Genomic DNA, 13,842 nt, shown 5'->3' with positions numbered 1-13,842 from the left:
CCGGCAGAGCCATCTTCCCTTGTGCTCTGGGGAGTCCTTCCCTGGGCCTAAGCCCCAGGCCTAGGGAGCATGAGACGGGAAGTGTGCCCACCAAAGAAAGGCCTTTTAGAACTTTGCTACCTGGGCAGGTATTTCTGAACCCCACACCCTCCCCTGTCCCTCTGTCCCCTTGCCCAGGTACTCCCATGCCCGGTTCCTCCATGTGGTCCTCCCCCTGGGCCACACAGACCAGCCTGGAAGGTGGTGCACCCCACGAAACCACCCTGGGCTCCCCTCCCCTCCCCCACACCCGAGGTCAGCAGAGGTGGGGCCTCGAGGCCTTGCTGTGGTACGGGGAGGTGGGGCAGGGGGTGCGGTGAGACGCGTCACATCTATCGAAGGGCCCAAAGTACAAGCTAAGCAAGGGGCAGGAGGAGGGCCAGAGAGAAGAAAAGGGAAGAAGGTGGGGAGCTGGAGCAGGGAGAGCCTCACACCACCCCACAGATGAGCGTCTCCACCACGAAGGTGTTCTCGAAGTGGCGGATGGCGTTGCACTTCTGGGCCCCACGCTTGTTGATACCTGGGGAGGGAACAGGGAGAGCCCGGTAAGGCTCAGGCGGGTCAGGGCCCCGAACTGGCTGGGCCATGTGGGCCTGGACGCGGAGCCAGAGCTAGACCCCAGGACTCAAGGGACGAGGCCCAGGAGGCAGCCGCAGGGAGGCAGCATGGTGGAAGGGTGCAAGCTCAGACACCGCGAGTAGACTTTGCTTGGCTCTGCCACCTCCCTGCTGTGTGACCTTAGGGGTGTCACTTAACTTCTCTGTGCCTCAATTTCCTTGTCTGAAAAAGTTGAAATAATAGTAATAGTTTCTACTCTTTAGAAGGATATAAAAATTGAGCTCAATTAACATCAGTTTTTGCTACCGTCACTCTCTAACAGTTGGCTTCCAGCTGTGAGCCAAGGAGCTGCCAGAGGGTGGCTGTGGGCAGCGGCCTGGGCCAGGGGCCCCAGGTGGGACAGGACGGGCACTCACGCCTCCGGGTGGCCCGGCGCCGCAGCCGGTAGGTGTCCTTCCCAGTGCACAGGTGGTAGATGAAGGAGCCAAGTGCCTCCTTGTCACCAACATGCTCCGAGACGACCACTTCCTCCTGGATGATGTATGTCTGCAGAAGATAGGCCCCCCTCTGCAAAGCGAGCGGCCACAGTGCGTCGTCAGCACCCAAGGGCTTCCCTCCCACTGTCTCCCCCCCATTCCCTTCCTCGTCACCCTGCTGCTCACACTGAGTCCCCCCTTTCCTGTCTCGCCACCTCCCCCACCAGAGGCCTCCCAGCTGGTGCTTCCAACACCCCCGGACTCTTCCCGTTTGTGCCAGGCACCCGTGCCCACACTGCCCATGTGGGTGAGTCAGATCTCCCACCCTCGGGGAAGCCCTCCTGGGGGACAGATCTTCTCCCTGCACCCGGCACTGCCAACACGGGCATAGCCCTGAAGGCTGCAGAAGCTGGTCATGGGACCTTCCCGTGTGGGAGAGGTGCAGGTGTGGGGGAAGGAGAAAAGGAGAGACTTTGATTCAGGGATGTGGGAGAAGCAGTCTGGGGTGCTGGGCCCAGCTGACAGCAACGTCCCTGGGTCCCCTGACCCCGCCACAGGAAACTCTCTGGGCCCAGGCCTGGCCTCCACGTCCCGCGTTCACCTTCACGTTCATGAGCAGCTCCCAGAAGTTGCGAGGAGGCAGCACGATGGTGGTGTTGAGCTCAATAACGTAGCACTTGTCCAGGGAGATGTCGTGGTAAGCAGTCAGACCCTGCGAGGAGGAGAGGGCCGCACTCAGACTCGGGGTCAGTCTCTGCAGCCGAGGGTCTGCCCAGGCGGGGCTGGGAGGCTCCTGGCCAGCAAAGGCACGAATCCGACTGCACCATCCCCAGGGCCTGGGTCCTGCAGGGGCAATGCACCCCAAACTCCTGAACGGTGGGTGAGCACTCCGTTTGCCTGCTCCTGTCCTGGCCTAAGTCGGTAGGAGGTTCCAGTTAACAGATGAAAACAGTGCATGCCAGCTCTTAAACTCCTCGGTTGTTAAAGGGGCTCTTCTCACGGGTTTACAAAGTCAAGATTTGGGGAATGCTGTATTGTCCTGACTGTGCATTCCACCAAACCCGTGTGGCCCAGCGAGAGCTGCTCCTTCCTGGACCCTCTGTGGGTTTCTGTTGCAAGAACATCCAGGATGTGGAGAGAAGGGTTAGTACTGAAAAACCCCCATGAAGCTTTGGGAAGCAAGTGCTGGGGAAAGAGAGCTGGGGAGCTTGCATTTTGCTGGCCTCACACCGAGTCAGAAGTGGAAGGATGGTTACCTCTAGGTGGGACACGAGAGAACATTCCAGAGTGCTGGCCAATGTTCCAGATCTTGATCTGGGTGGCGGTTACACAAATGTATATGCGTATAAACAGCTTCTAAGCTGCACACTTAAGACTCATGCACTTGATAGTATGTGAAAATAGAAACTAGAAACACTGGCCTCCCACACGGCAACCGATGTCTGAAGCCATCAGACGGGCAAGGGGAAAATCAGCCGTGGCTGGTTCACATTCAGTCATAACTGTGTTACCCATAAAAGCAATGTCTTGAAAACTCCGATAAACCTCGGCCTTAACCACCCACCAAACGCAGTTTGTGTTACGCAGTGTACGTGCAGAGGACGGACAGGTGGACGTGGGCATGCTCCTTGCAACCAGGTTCTCCTTGCTCACGACTCGGCAGCGGGGGGGCTCTGGGTTCCCTGGACACCCTCCCATGGCCCTGTCCCTGCCAGCCGGGTCCTGGCTGCTGCCCCAAGACTGGCCTCACCCGCTGGAAGTCGTGGATGATGTCCGCGGGGTCCCCGCCGCCAAACTGGGGCAGGGGGACGTTGATGCGCTCGTAGTTCTCCTCGAGGTAGATCTTCACGTCCTCCTCCAGCTCCATCCGGGTGCGGGCCTGGGAGGACAGGGAGTCCTCGTAGAGGACGCCGCAGTGGAAGAAGTTATCGCGGGCCAGCTGCGCAGGGCAGGAGGGCGAGAGACAGGCTGGTCACACAGAGCACTCAGCACCCCTGCCACCACCCACTGCATCTCGTGCCCCGAAGGCCTGGGGGAGCAGGGAGGATGGGGACAGACGGAGAAACTAGGCTTCTTGGGGAGTCAGTCAGAGCCAGAGCTGCCGGGAGGGAGACACGCCGGGCCTTGGACAAGACACTTTACTAATAGGAGGGAGAGAGGGAGGCAGGAAGCTCAGGCCAGTTCTGCCAGTTTCTACAACCTCTCGGGGCCTGGGTTTCCCCACCTGTAAAGCAAGGTGATCCCAAAGGCCCTTTCCAGCCTCCAAGTCAGTGAGTCAGTGACTTGAAATGTGGTGACCGGCAAGGGGAGGGCCTGGCCACCCCTGAGCGGTACAAGGGAGGAGCCCCCTGAGGAAGGGACTCAGGGTGGGAGGGCCCCCTGGCAAAAACACAGGGCTGAGCCCCTGAACTGGACGGGCCTCCCTCCCCTGCTGCCAGGGGGTACCTGGCTGCCTTTCTGGAAACCTGCAGTTTGGAGGGCAGAAGAAGAGAGGTCAAGAGAGGAGCTGAAAGGCTACCACCACCTCTTACTCAAGGTCTTATGTAAGACAAGCCCCATCACTTTTCCTGGACCCCCAGGCCTTGGGAAAGGCTTGACCAGCACTGTGTTTGCTACCCCCAGCCCCTCAGCCAGTCCAGCCATTTCATCAATGGGGGACAGAAAGCAGACCGATGGCCTGGGGCCACCTAACTTCTCCAGGGCTCCAGGGTTGGGCTCGGGGCTGGCTGGTGTAATTTGCAGAATCCCCTTTCTCTCTTTTATTGTAGGCTCTCCTGGGAGGATGCCTCACTGGGGGCCGCGTGCAGCTCCTGAGGGTTCCAAAGGGGCCTGGTGAGGCCCAGAGCCAGGACTGGGTTCAGTGGGGCTGCCAGAGGCTGCTGGAGCCTGGGCACCTGGCACAGTGTGCGGGGTCAGGGACCCAGGGCCTGCGCCAGGAATCCAGGAGACCTGGAGGAGTCGCCTGACAAAAAGGGAAATCGGCAGGTGCGTGAGAGCTGGGATTTCAAGGAGAAAGCCCCACAGAATACAAACTTTTCAGCAATTTCCGTTGTGGAAAAACTGGGTGGCAAAGGAGAGTCTAAACTTGCATGTAAGGGTGCCTAAGAGTCTCCCCCTGAGTATCTCTTTGTTGCTCAGATGTGGCCCTCTCTCTCTCTAACTGAGCCATCTCGACAGGTGAACTCACTGCCCTCCCCCCTACGTGGGACCCGACTCCCAGGGGTGTAAATCTCCCTGGCAATGCAGAGTATGACTCCCGGGGATGAATGTGGACCCGGCATTGTGGGACTGAGAGTATCTTCTAGACCAAAAGGGGGATGCAAAATGAGACAAAATGGTTTCAGTGGCTGAGAGATTCCAAATGGAGTCGAGAGGTCACTCGGGTGGACATTCTTATGCACTATATAGATAACACCTCTTAGGCTTTAATGTATTGGAATAGCTAGAAGTAAATACCTGAAACTACCAAACTCCAACCCAGCAGTCTGGACTCCTGAAGACGATTATATAATAATGTAGATTACAAGGGGTGACAGTGTGATTGTGAAGACCTTGTGGATCACACCCCCTTTATCTAGTGTATGGATGAGTGGAGGAATGGGGATAAAAACTAAAGGACAAATGGGGTGGGATGGGGGGGATGATTTGGGTGTTCTTTTCTCACTTTTATTTTTTATTCTTGTTCTGGTTCTTTCTGATGTAAGGAAAATGTTCAGAGACAGACTGTGGTGATGAACGCATAACTATGTTATCATGCTGTGGACAGTGGATTGTATATCATGGATGACTGTATGGTGTGTGGATGTATTTCAATAAAAGTGAATTTAATAAAATAAAAAAACAAACAAACAAACAAAAACTGGGTGGCAACAAAGTTCAAGCCCAAATGCTTGAGGGTGGGGAAGGGTCACTCGGGTCATAAATGACTGGGCAACCCCAGCCTCTTTGTCCTTCTGAGGCTCCCAGTTTCAACCACCACCAAGGAAGGTCAGTTGAGCTGCTGACCCCTTTAGGCTAAGTCTATTTTAACCACCTTCACTTCTAAGAACATGGAGACCCTCCTCCCTCCCCAGGTCTGAGGTGGGGCAGCCTCCTGGGTCCATAGCAAGATGCCTGCCTTCAGGACACGCTCTCCTGCCTCCAGCTCCTGCCCCAGACTCGCCTGAGTGGATCTCCAGGCGGTGGGCCTGTCGGTGGAGGGGGCCCCTATAGTCCACCCTTCCGCTCCCCCCAGGTGGTGGTGGCAAAGCTTTCTATAAATCCACTTTGTGCCTTCAAGCATGAGCTGTGTGCACAGGGTCTGGGCTTTGGGGCCATCGCAGAGCTGCAGTTTGCTCTGATGTGCATTTCCAGGGTAGTGCCCCAGTGGGATGTGGTGGGACGAGGCCGCGGGCCACGAAGCCCCAACTTCCCATCCTGCTCCTCCATCACTGGCCATGGGTCCCCGGGAAACACCCTTTCAGTTCCACCTATATCTGAAAAATTGTGTTGTTGCTTTCCACTAGAGTTTGTGGGAGCCAGAGCTCAGGGCTCACCCTGTCCCCACCCACCCGAGCTCTCACCTGGACTGAGGCCAGGCTCCCCAGGACCAGGGCTAAGGGTGGGCTGGGCCCCAGGAGGCCCAAGGAGGGAGGGAGGAGGCTGGACCCTAGGGCTTGCCCTGGACACTGACTCCCACTCGAGGGGCCTGTCGGGTGTTTCCTGCTGCCCTGTCTCCCTTCACAAGCCCCAGGCTGCATCTCTCCCAGCTCCTCCCCATTCCCCCCTAAACCCTACCCCAAGCCCTGCTCGCAGGGGCCTGCCCTCCCGCCGGCACCCTCACCTGAGCGAGGAAGAAGTATCTGTAGATGTAGACGGAGGCGAAGACCAGGCCCATGAGCAGCACCACCATGCCCAGTGACAGGTAGCACACGCCGCCCACGGAGCCCCCCTTCTTGTAGCGGGGGTGGGGAGGCCGCTCCTCCTGCAGACAGCAGGGCAAGGTCACTCGGGGGCCCGGGGGGAGCCCTGGGGGAGGGGAGGAAGCCAACACCCAGAGGGCAGAGCCTCATCTGGAAGGAAGGAAAACCTCACCAGGTCACCCAGGCTCCTCCCACCTGTGCAGAAACCGAGACACACCCCGAAGCCATATGGAAGGATCCCCTGGGACAAAGCAGGCACATTTTGTAATAATACCTGTGCTAACAGTCCCATTCATTGTATCAGTTTCTCCCATGGGATTTCACAGTATATTCTTTTAAATATAAAATGGGAGAAAGTACATACATAGCCTTAACTGACTGCACCAGATGCAGGGATTTACAGGGCACTGGGCAGGGTTGGGAGCCACTGCCCTGGGCAATGGGGAGCCAAGGAAGGCTTTTGAGCTGGGGAGTGACCAGCTCCACTAAGGCCAAAGTGCACAGGACAGAATGGAATGGGGGTGGTGGGAGGTGAAGAGACCCGGAGAGAGGCTGCTGGACTCCACCAAGGAGGCCGTGGCAGGGAGACTCCACCGACTGACCGGGACAGGGGCTGCTGTAAGCCAGAGGGCCTGAGGGCCACCCCAGGCTAGCTCAGCCTGCTGGTGCAGTGTCAGCCTGCACAGGCCCCAGCCAGCTACACTCAAGCAGGCTGTGAGAAGTGGAGTCTACGGGGTGAGGCTGGTGGCAGCCAGGCAGCTCTTGCCAGGAGCAAAACGTCGCTGTGGTGGCAGCGGCCACAGTCAGGGCAGCCAGGACGGAAGCTTCCGGAAAAAAAACCTGCTCCCAGAGCCAGGAGACGTGGGCTCGGGATGGCAGCCACAGAGGCTGCCGAGCAAAAGCCAGCTGAGCTGACACAGTTCCAGGCCTTGTGGATGGAGGGAGGAGTGTGTGACTCGCCTCAGCTGCCCTCACTCGGGAGCACTGGACTGCGAGTCATGATTCAGGCTCGTAACCAGCCAGTTAACTCTGTGTCTGCGTGTTCTCCTTGCCATGCCATCCTATCCCGGGCCCTCGTTCACCCTCAAAGGTGGCTGCAAGAGCCTCGGCTTGGCTCAACCCCCCACGTGCACCATCCATCTGTCCTCCACGGTACTAAAGGTGCCCAAATACCTTCAAACAGGGTGAGTGAAAGGCCAGTCAGTCCCCAAGAACCAGCCCCCATGACCTCAAGGAGCCCGGGGGCTGGGGCTGGGAGGTGGGGGCTCCAGATTGGGAGCCTGGAGCTTCTCACACTGGCTCTGACACTGACCACTGATGCCCCGCTTGGCCTCTGTGGGCCTGTTTCCCCCAAGCGAGCAGGTGAGACTCAGTGATCTCGCAGGCCCTATCCAGTCAGGTTCCTTGGATTGTGTCATTTTTCCTTTCTCCTGGATGGGGTAACGGGAGGGCAGGAATGCAGTTCACGTAGTTACCTGGACAGGCTTTTATCTCTCAGTGTGACACAGGGGCCTGTGCATCCCCCAGGCCCCCGCCCCATTCCCTCCTGCTGAGAGTGGGCTGGAGGGGCTGGAGGAGTCGGGGGGGGCTCCAGGCCCCAGGAGCAGAGCTGAGCCCTTCCCAGCCAGGGACGCCTCCTAGGCTTGGCTCCTCCCCACCCATCACCCCCAGAAAAGGACAGAAAACAGCAGGTCCTGCCCCTCACTGGGCACATCCATCTCCCAGGCTGGAGAAACTGAGCACAGCGGCCCGGCCCCCCTGCAGGCAGCTCACCTGGCCGGAGCTGAGGCTAAAACCCGCTGCCTGCACTCGCTGCCCCCCCCCCCCCATCCCCACCCCCCATGTCCTCAGCACCCCGGGGAGCTGCCCTGCGGACTCTCACCAGGGTCACCGAGTGCAGTGCCTGTGCCGCAGCCCCGCCTTGGGGACAGCTGCGGGCGGCCCTTCCGCGGCCAGGAGCGCGGCCTCGAGGGAGGCGGGACCCAGACGACAGGCCGGCCCGGGGCTTGGCGGGGCCAAGGCAGAGGCTCGGGTCCGTGGGCCACGCGGGGCGGCTGCCTGGGCGCAGGGCAGAGGGGCTCGGAGGCCCCAGCCGGGCTGAGAGCCACCTCGGGGCGCATTTTCGTCTCCCCTCGGGTTTCCGTGGTAAGGTGTGGGCAGACGCTCCAGAACAGGGTTTCGTTGGGATTAAAAGGGACGGAGGCCCCGAAAGCCCTTGAGAAGGATCAAGCGCCAGTTTAAAATGGGCGGAAGTTTCCTTGGCAGAGCCGCCCTGGGGACAGCTGGGGCTGCAGCGTGGCCACGCTCTGGCGCTTGCGTTGGAGAAAACCAGAGAATCAGCTGGTGGAAGCTGTATAAAACACAGGGGGAAAGGACCCACTGCACTGGTAAATCCGAGAAAGAGGTGAGACCTGCTGTTTCTGCCCCGAGTTCCCGCGGGGCCGCTCGGCTGGCTTGGGTGTCTGTGTGTAACTGGGGGAGGCCCCTGGAGGGTGCCCGGGAGAGCAGGGTCAGTGCAGGTGGGCAAGCCAGGTGTGGCTGAGGACAGAACCTCCAGCCAGGAAATGCAGGTTCTCACATGTGTCTGAGGGGGTCACTGTGAAGGGGCCGAGTCCCTGCCCTGCCCCCCATCGATACCCCCTTCAACACCCCTCCCTCCTGCGGGGCCAGAGCCCCAGAAGCATGAAGCCTGCGCCACAGGCTGGAAGTAAAGCTAGGCCCAGACGAGGGAAACGTGTTTTTCCCTGCTTCGGGACAAAAGGCACTTCCAACTGAGAGCCCCGGAAAGAAGGGGAGGCCCTGAACCCCATCCTGCCACTGCTGCTGCCTTTGACTTCTGGGGTCAACACTACACAATCAAAGCTGGGGCTCAAATTCCCAGGCCCCGGAGCACTCGCTGCCCCACGTGCCCTCCCCGCAGTGGCTCAGCGTCCACTGTCAGCACAGGCTCCAACCTGGGCCCTCGACCCTGGGGATCCCCAGAGGCCCCAGGAGACCCCCGCACCCAGAAAAGCGGCCAGCCCTGCTGCCTAACCCGCCATGGGAGAGCCAGGAAACGGCCGCTCCCCAGGCAGCAGCTACCTACGGCCAGGCATTTTGGGGCTTCCATTCAGAAAAGAGAAAATACTGCACACTGTTTCCAAGGCAACCCAGTCCTCTCAGCCAAGTGCCTGACTCCATGTGGGCACGTGAACAGCATGTCCTGGGGATGCTGAGCTGGGGCCCCGCCTTGCTGATTGATGACTGAGCAAAGCCAGGGTCAAAACAGCCAGGGATGGGGGAGGTGGGGGTGCCAGAAGACCCCCAGGGCCCAGCTGCGACCCCTCAGTAGCAATGTCCACACGAAGGGCAGGTGGATTAATCTCCAGTCCCAGGCTGCTCGGGTGAGGCTGGCAAGGGGGACACAGCTTCCCATCCAGGGTCAAGATCACTGAGGCGTCGGGCACCAATGCTTGCACACGTGTGTGTGTGTGTGTGTGTGTGTGTGTGTGTGAGAGAGAGAGAGAGAGAGAGAGATGGACAGAGGCCTAGCTGGGGGAGGGGGAGTCGGGCAGAGGTCCACTGCCCCCTCCCACCCCCCCACTTCCCCCACCCCCGTACTCCCCACCAGGAGGTTCCTGCCCCTCGGTGGCCAGGGAAGAAGCACAGTGGATTTTTTCTCCAAATCTTCTCCGTCCACGACATCTCTCTGGAGAGGCTCGGGAGGCATGTGCAGGCCACTTGCAGGCTGGAAAAGCTTTCCCAGGGAGAGACTTGGGGAGAGATCTGGAGAGGCGGCAGGGGAGGCAGCGGGGCTGTGCTTCTGCGACTTGCCCATGCATTTTTTCCCCTCACTATGAGAAACTCATCCTGGCTGGCTGGCTGGGAAACAGGCCGGGCCGAGGGGAGAGGGAACTGGAAAGGGAGAGCAGAAAGCCCCCCAGGGCAAGCCCTAGGCAGGCCTGAAGCCCCCACCCCTGTGCAGAAAGACTGAGAGTGAAGCTGCCTTTTCGGGGTAGTCCCCCCCTCCAGCCCTGCGCCCCGGGCCAGCGGGAATCAGGGGCACCAGCTGGGAGGACTCAGGCCCTCGGCCAACCATTCCTGAGCCCCAGCTCCCTCCAGCCCGGACACACGTGGAAAGTGAAACCTGATCCCCAGGTATGCGGGCTGGGGGAGGCGGCCCCGGGGCCAATAATCAAAGGCAAAAGCTGGGAGAAAATTACTGAGTGGAGAAAATGACTGTATTTAACATGTTTCTCTCTCTTGCAGCCCCCAATCCCCATGTGCCTGGATGTGCCCACACTTACCAGTGTGTGTGTGTGTGTGTGTGTGTGTAGAGCGAGGCAGATCATGGGGAGAAGGGGCGCCAGGCTGACAGGGACAGGGCTGACCAGTGGGCCGCCAACGGGGAGAGCGATCATGCTGGTTGCTAAGAGGGGGTGCTGTCAGGAGGCTTCGCGTCTGGCCCACTCCCCAGGCTGACTTCACCTCCCAGCCCCCCACCCCCCACCGACGCCCATCAGCTCAGGCATCTCATTATCCCCCAGGGGTGAGGCTGGGCAGATGGAGGCCCAGCTGGGGGCCCCCCATCCCTTCCCCCAGCCCCCAGGCACTTTGGGTCTGGGGACAAAATCCTTGTGGTGTTTCAGGTTCTTGCTCAGAAGCTGGGGGAGCCCCCACGGTGAGGGTGCTGCCCCCTCCCTCCCCTGCCCCCAGGGCCTGGATATTTTATCACAGGTCCACATTTTATTACAATAGCTAGAGGGGCTGGCTGCAGAAGAGCATTTGTAAACTGGACCTTGGGTCTAGTTCAGGCACCAAGGAGTGTTCTTGGGTCACACACACCCCACCCCACCCCCGCTAGAAAAAACCTACTAATAAGCTTTCCTCCACATCTCCACATCAGACTGGGACAAGGCCACAGTCCCTGCCTTGATAAAGCTTGTGGGGTGGGGGAAGGCTGCCCTGCCGGCCCGAGCCTCATCGCCTGGGCTGCCCTCTCTTCAGGAGTCCCAACAAAGGCTGATGCTCTGTCCTGAGCCACATCTGTGAAGTGGGCACTGCTGTGCCCACTGCTGCGGGCAGGCAGGAGGGTCCCAGGCGGGGTGTGTCCCTTGGCTGGGAGAGGCAGCCAGAGGCTTAGAAGTCAACTGCCTTCCCAGGGCTCCAAAGCCAGCAGGCAGCATCCAAAAGCCCCAGGAAGCCTCAGACAGCTGTGTTCTAAAGGTGCCAGTATTTTAATTACAACTCAGGAGCACTGGGGCAATTAGAGACCCTGCCCAAAGAAAGGCCAGCAGGAGGGGGCCCTGGGCAGGCTCAAGGCCATTACTAACAGTGCAGGAAGATGTTGATGTTTCCATTTCACTCGGGGTGAGGGGGAGAGAGGACCTGACCCACGTAAGAGCCTGAAGAAAAGCCAGAAGCTGGTTGGCAGTGCATACAGCCACGGGGAGGCCGGCCCTGCCACCCCAGCCCACCCCACCTGCAGGCTGCGAGGGGACAATGTGCACTCCTGTAGAATTCCGAGGCTGGCCCTTCTGATGGAGTTTGAATGACAGCATCCCACTGCCTGTCCCTCCCCCTCCTTACCACCCCCCCTTCTCTTTCGGCTTCAGAGCCCAGGTTACATGTCACAGCTGGGCGCCCTGCCCTGGAGAAGCAGTTAGGGGATACAAGGGTCACGTCCCGAGGCTTCCTCCTCCCATCTGCAAGGAGAGGAAGGCAGCTCCAGGAGCCCTTTGCCGACTTCTAAAGCTGCAGACCACGATCTTCAAATATCTCCCTCCCCACCGCAGCATCAAATGCAGACGGAGAGCCTCCGGTGGGGGAGAGGCTCCGGTGGGGACGTGTGTGTAAGTTGGGCCCGCTGGGTGCTGCAGAGACCACAAAAGTTGCAGGCGAGCTCAGCGTGAGAGTCCTCGGCGTCTGCACTAGGGATCTTTGCTCGGGCCCTGATCCCCTGCCCGCTCAAGCTACGACACCATCTCTGGGGACTTCTTCCAGCGCCGGGGCTGTCGTCTGCAGCACCCTAATACCATGAGTCTGAGCCACAAAACTTGGGGAGGGAACAAGACGCTGCGGAAGACTCCTCAGAAACCTGCCGTGGGAAGGGGGAGGGAGTCGACAAAGACTTTCGAAGTCCTGCCTCACAGCGGGGGGTCGGGGCTTGGTGCGCCCCCGAGATTCCGGGGGGAGGGCCGCGGCCGCGAAGGCAGCTTTGCACGGGCATAATAGAGGCTTGGCTGCCCCCGTGTCCCCAGCCACGCGTCTCGCTCCTCCAAGCCCTCCCGCGGACGAACTCCACGCAGCTCCTACGGTTCTCTACAGCGGAAATGCGTCTTGGACCCCAGGCCCGAGGAAAAGGGGAGGAGGGGCGGCGCACGAGGAGGCCGGGCCCCCAAAAGCCCTCGGAGCGCGCCGGCCGAATGCCGGAGGGCACTGGGGCAGCGGGGGAGCCCTCTCCGCGAGGGGAGAAAGCGGGGTAATGAGAAGCCAGAGGGAAGACTGAGAGAGGACGGAGGAGAAGGGAGCAGGGAGGCCCAGACGGCAGGACCCACTCCACAGATCGAGGGGTTAAGGTGGGCTGTGCGGGCTCGGCCTCGGAGCCCCGAGCTCCGGACGCTCAGCCTGGCTGGGGCTGGTTTATTTCCACTTCATCACTTTCTGGTCTGCCAATTCCGGTGCCGTCGGGGACCATATCCCCCGCACCCCGCAGTATGGGACGAAATCAGTGGCCCTTCTCCCCCTCCTTGGCAGCCAACCCTCCTCCCATCCCCCCCCCCCCGGGGACACGACTCGCGGCCGCTCTCCCTTGATAGGAACCGGGCGCACGCTCCCCCAACATTCCTCGAACTTCTTCGGGCCAGCCGCCTTCCTCAGTTTGGGAGCCAGGTACCCAGGGCACCCCTACTTTTGGAAAAGACCTTGAGCCACTTTAGGACCGGACTCAAACGCATCCCGGCCCCCCACCCCACTCTGGTTTTGACGACCCTCTGGGGACCCCCACCCCAGCCTCGCTCATGGCTTCGGGGCCCGGATGCGCCTCGGTCCCCCGCCCCCGCCTGAGCCCTCGACCCCTCTCACCCCAGCGGGAGTCAGCAGGATCTCAGCGGCCGGGGCGGGCTCCGGGGCCGGGGCTGAGGCCGGCGCCTTGTCGGCCTTGTTGGCCTTGATGCCGGCCACGGCGGGCTGGAAGCTGATCTTCACCATGGCTGCGCCGGGCCGCGCCTCCGCTCCGCACGCTCTGCCTGTGCAACCTCTAGCCGTGCAGCCCGGTCTGTGCAAATGCCGCCACCGCCGCTCCGCGCGCTGCAGGCACCGGAAGTTTGGATCCCGTTCGCGTAGCTTTTCCAACCCCACCCCCAGCCCTCCCCGCCCCCCGCTGGCGGGCCCCGGCGCCAGCCGCGCCTGCGCCCCATTCCCGCCTGCGGGGCTCGCAGTGACCCCTGCCGGGCGCGCTGTTTTAGACCTGGGGAGGGCTCATTCACTCACTCATCTTTCGTCCGTCCTTCTTTCCTTCCTTCCATCCATCCATCCATCCACCCATCCATCCATCCACTCACCCACCCACCGGGCTTGGACTCAGCCCCCTTCCGGTCATATCCCTTCTCGCTCTCTCCCTACAATCCTCATCGCCTCCCACCTCCCACCTCACAGCGACTGCCAGGCCAAAGCAGATGTCCCGTCCAGACAAGGTCGGGTCTCCCCCATCCCACTTCATACCTTCTCTTTGGACGCCCCTCCTCCCACCTTGTGCTTGGCCTGGAGGAGGCTTCAAGGCCAGGCCCCTTACGTGCCTGCATCCTGCATCCGTCCATGCCCTGTTCTTTCCCCATCATCCTTCATTGTTCGTTCCTGCAGAACATTCTGAGGGCCCCAGGGGCTGCCCG

The 13,842-nt window shown here is 60.5% G+C and overlaps 1 protein-coding gene across 2 annotated transcripts; it reads right to left on the bottom strand.

Moving 5' to 3' along the window:
- Positions 1-320: 320 nt before the first annotated feature.
- On the bottom strand, positions 321-13,274 carry ITM2C (integral membrane protein 2C). 2 transcript variants are annotated; one of them, XM_037850126.1, is made up of 6 exons: positions 13,037-13,273; positions 5,896-6,036; positions 2,824-3,012; positions 1,675-1,785; positions 1,014-1,164; positions 321-559 (listed from the first exon to the last, which is right to left on the bottom strand). In XM_037850126.1, exons 1-6 carry the CDS (start codon positions 13,160-13,162, stop codon positions 468-470), a joined length of 810 nt encoding a protein of 269 aa, XP_037706054.1. In that variant the 5' UTR covers positions 13,163-13,273; the 3' UTR covers positions 321-467. The 2 variants fall into 2 exon arrangements, with proteins under 2 accessions (XP_037706054.1, XP_037706055.1); XM_037850127.1 differs by lacking the exon at positions 5,896-6,036 and having other exon boundaries at positions 13,037-13,274.
- Between the last annotated feature and the right edge of the window lie 568 nt (positions 13,275-13,842).

Source organism: Choloepus didactylus, chromosome 9, assembly GCF_015220235.1.
Source record: "Choloepus didactylus isolate mChoDid1 chromosome 9, mChoDid1.pri, whole genome shotgun sequence".
NCBI classification, from domain to species: Eukaryota; Metazoa; Chordata; class Mammalia; order Pilosa; family Megalonychidae; genus Choloepus; species Choloepus didactylus.
This window is presented reverse-complemented; position numbering and strand designations above follow the sequence as displayed.

Coding starts and splice junctions, on each gene's coding strand:
- ITM2C (XM_037850126.1), bottom strand. CDS start 13,162: ATGGTGAAGATCAGCTTCCAGCCCGCCGTGGCCGGCATCAAGGCCAAC. Junction 6,037..13,036: donor TCCTGCTGACTCCCGCTGGG/GTGAGAGGGGTC, acceptor TGCTGTCTGCAG/GAGGAGCGGCCTCCCCACCC. Junction 1,786..2,823: donor TCATCCACGACTTCCAGCGG/GTGAGGCCAGTC, acceptor TCCTCCTCGCAG/GGTCTGACTGCTTACCACGA.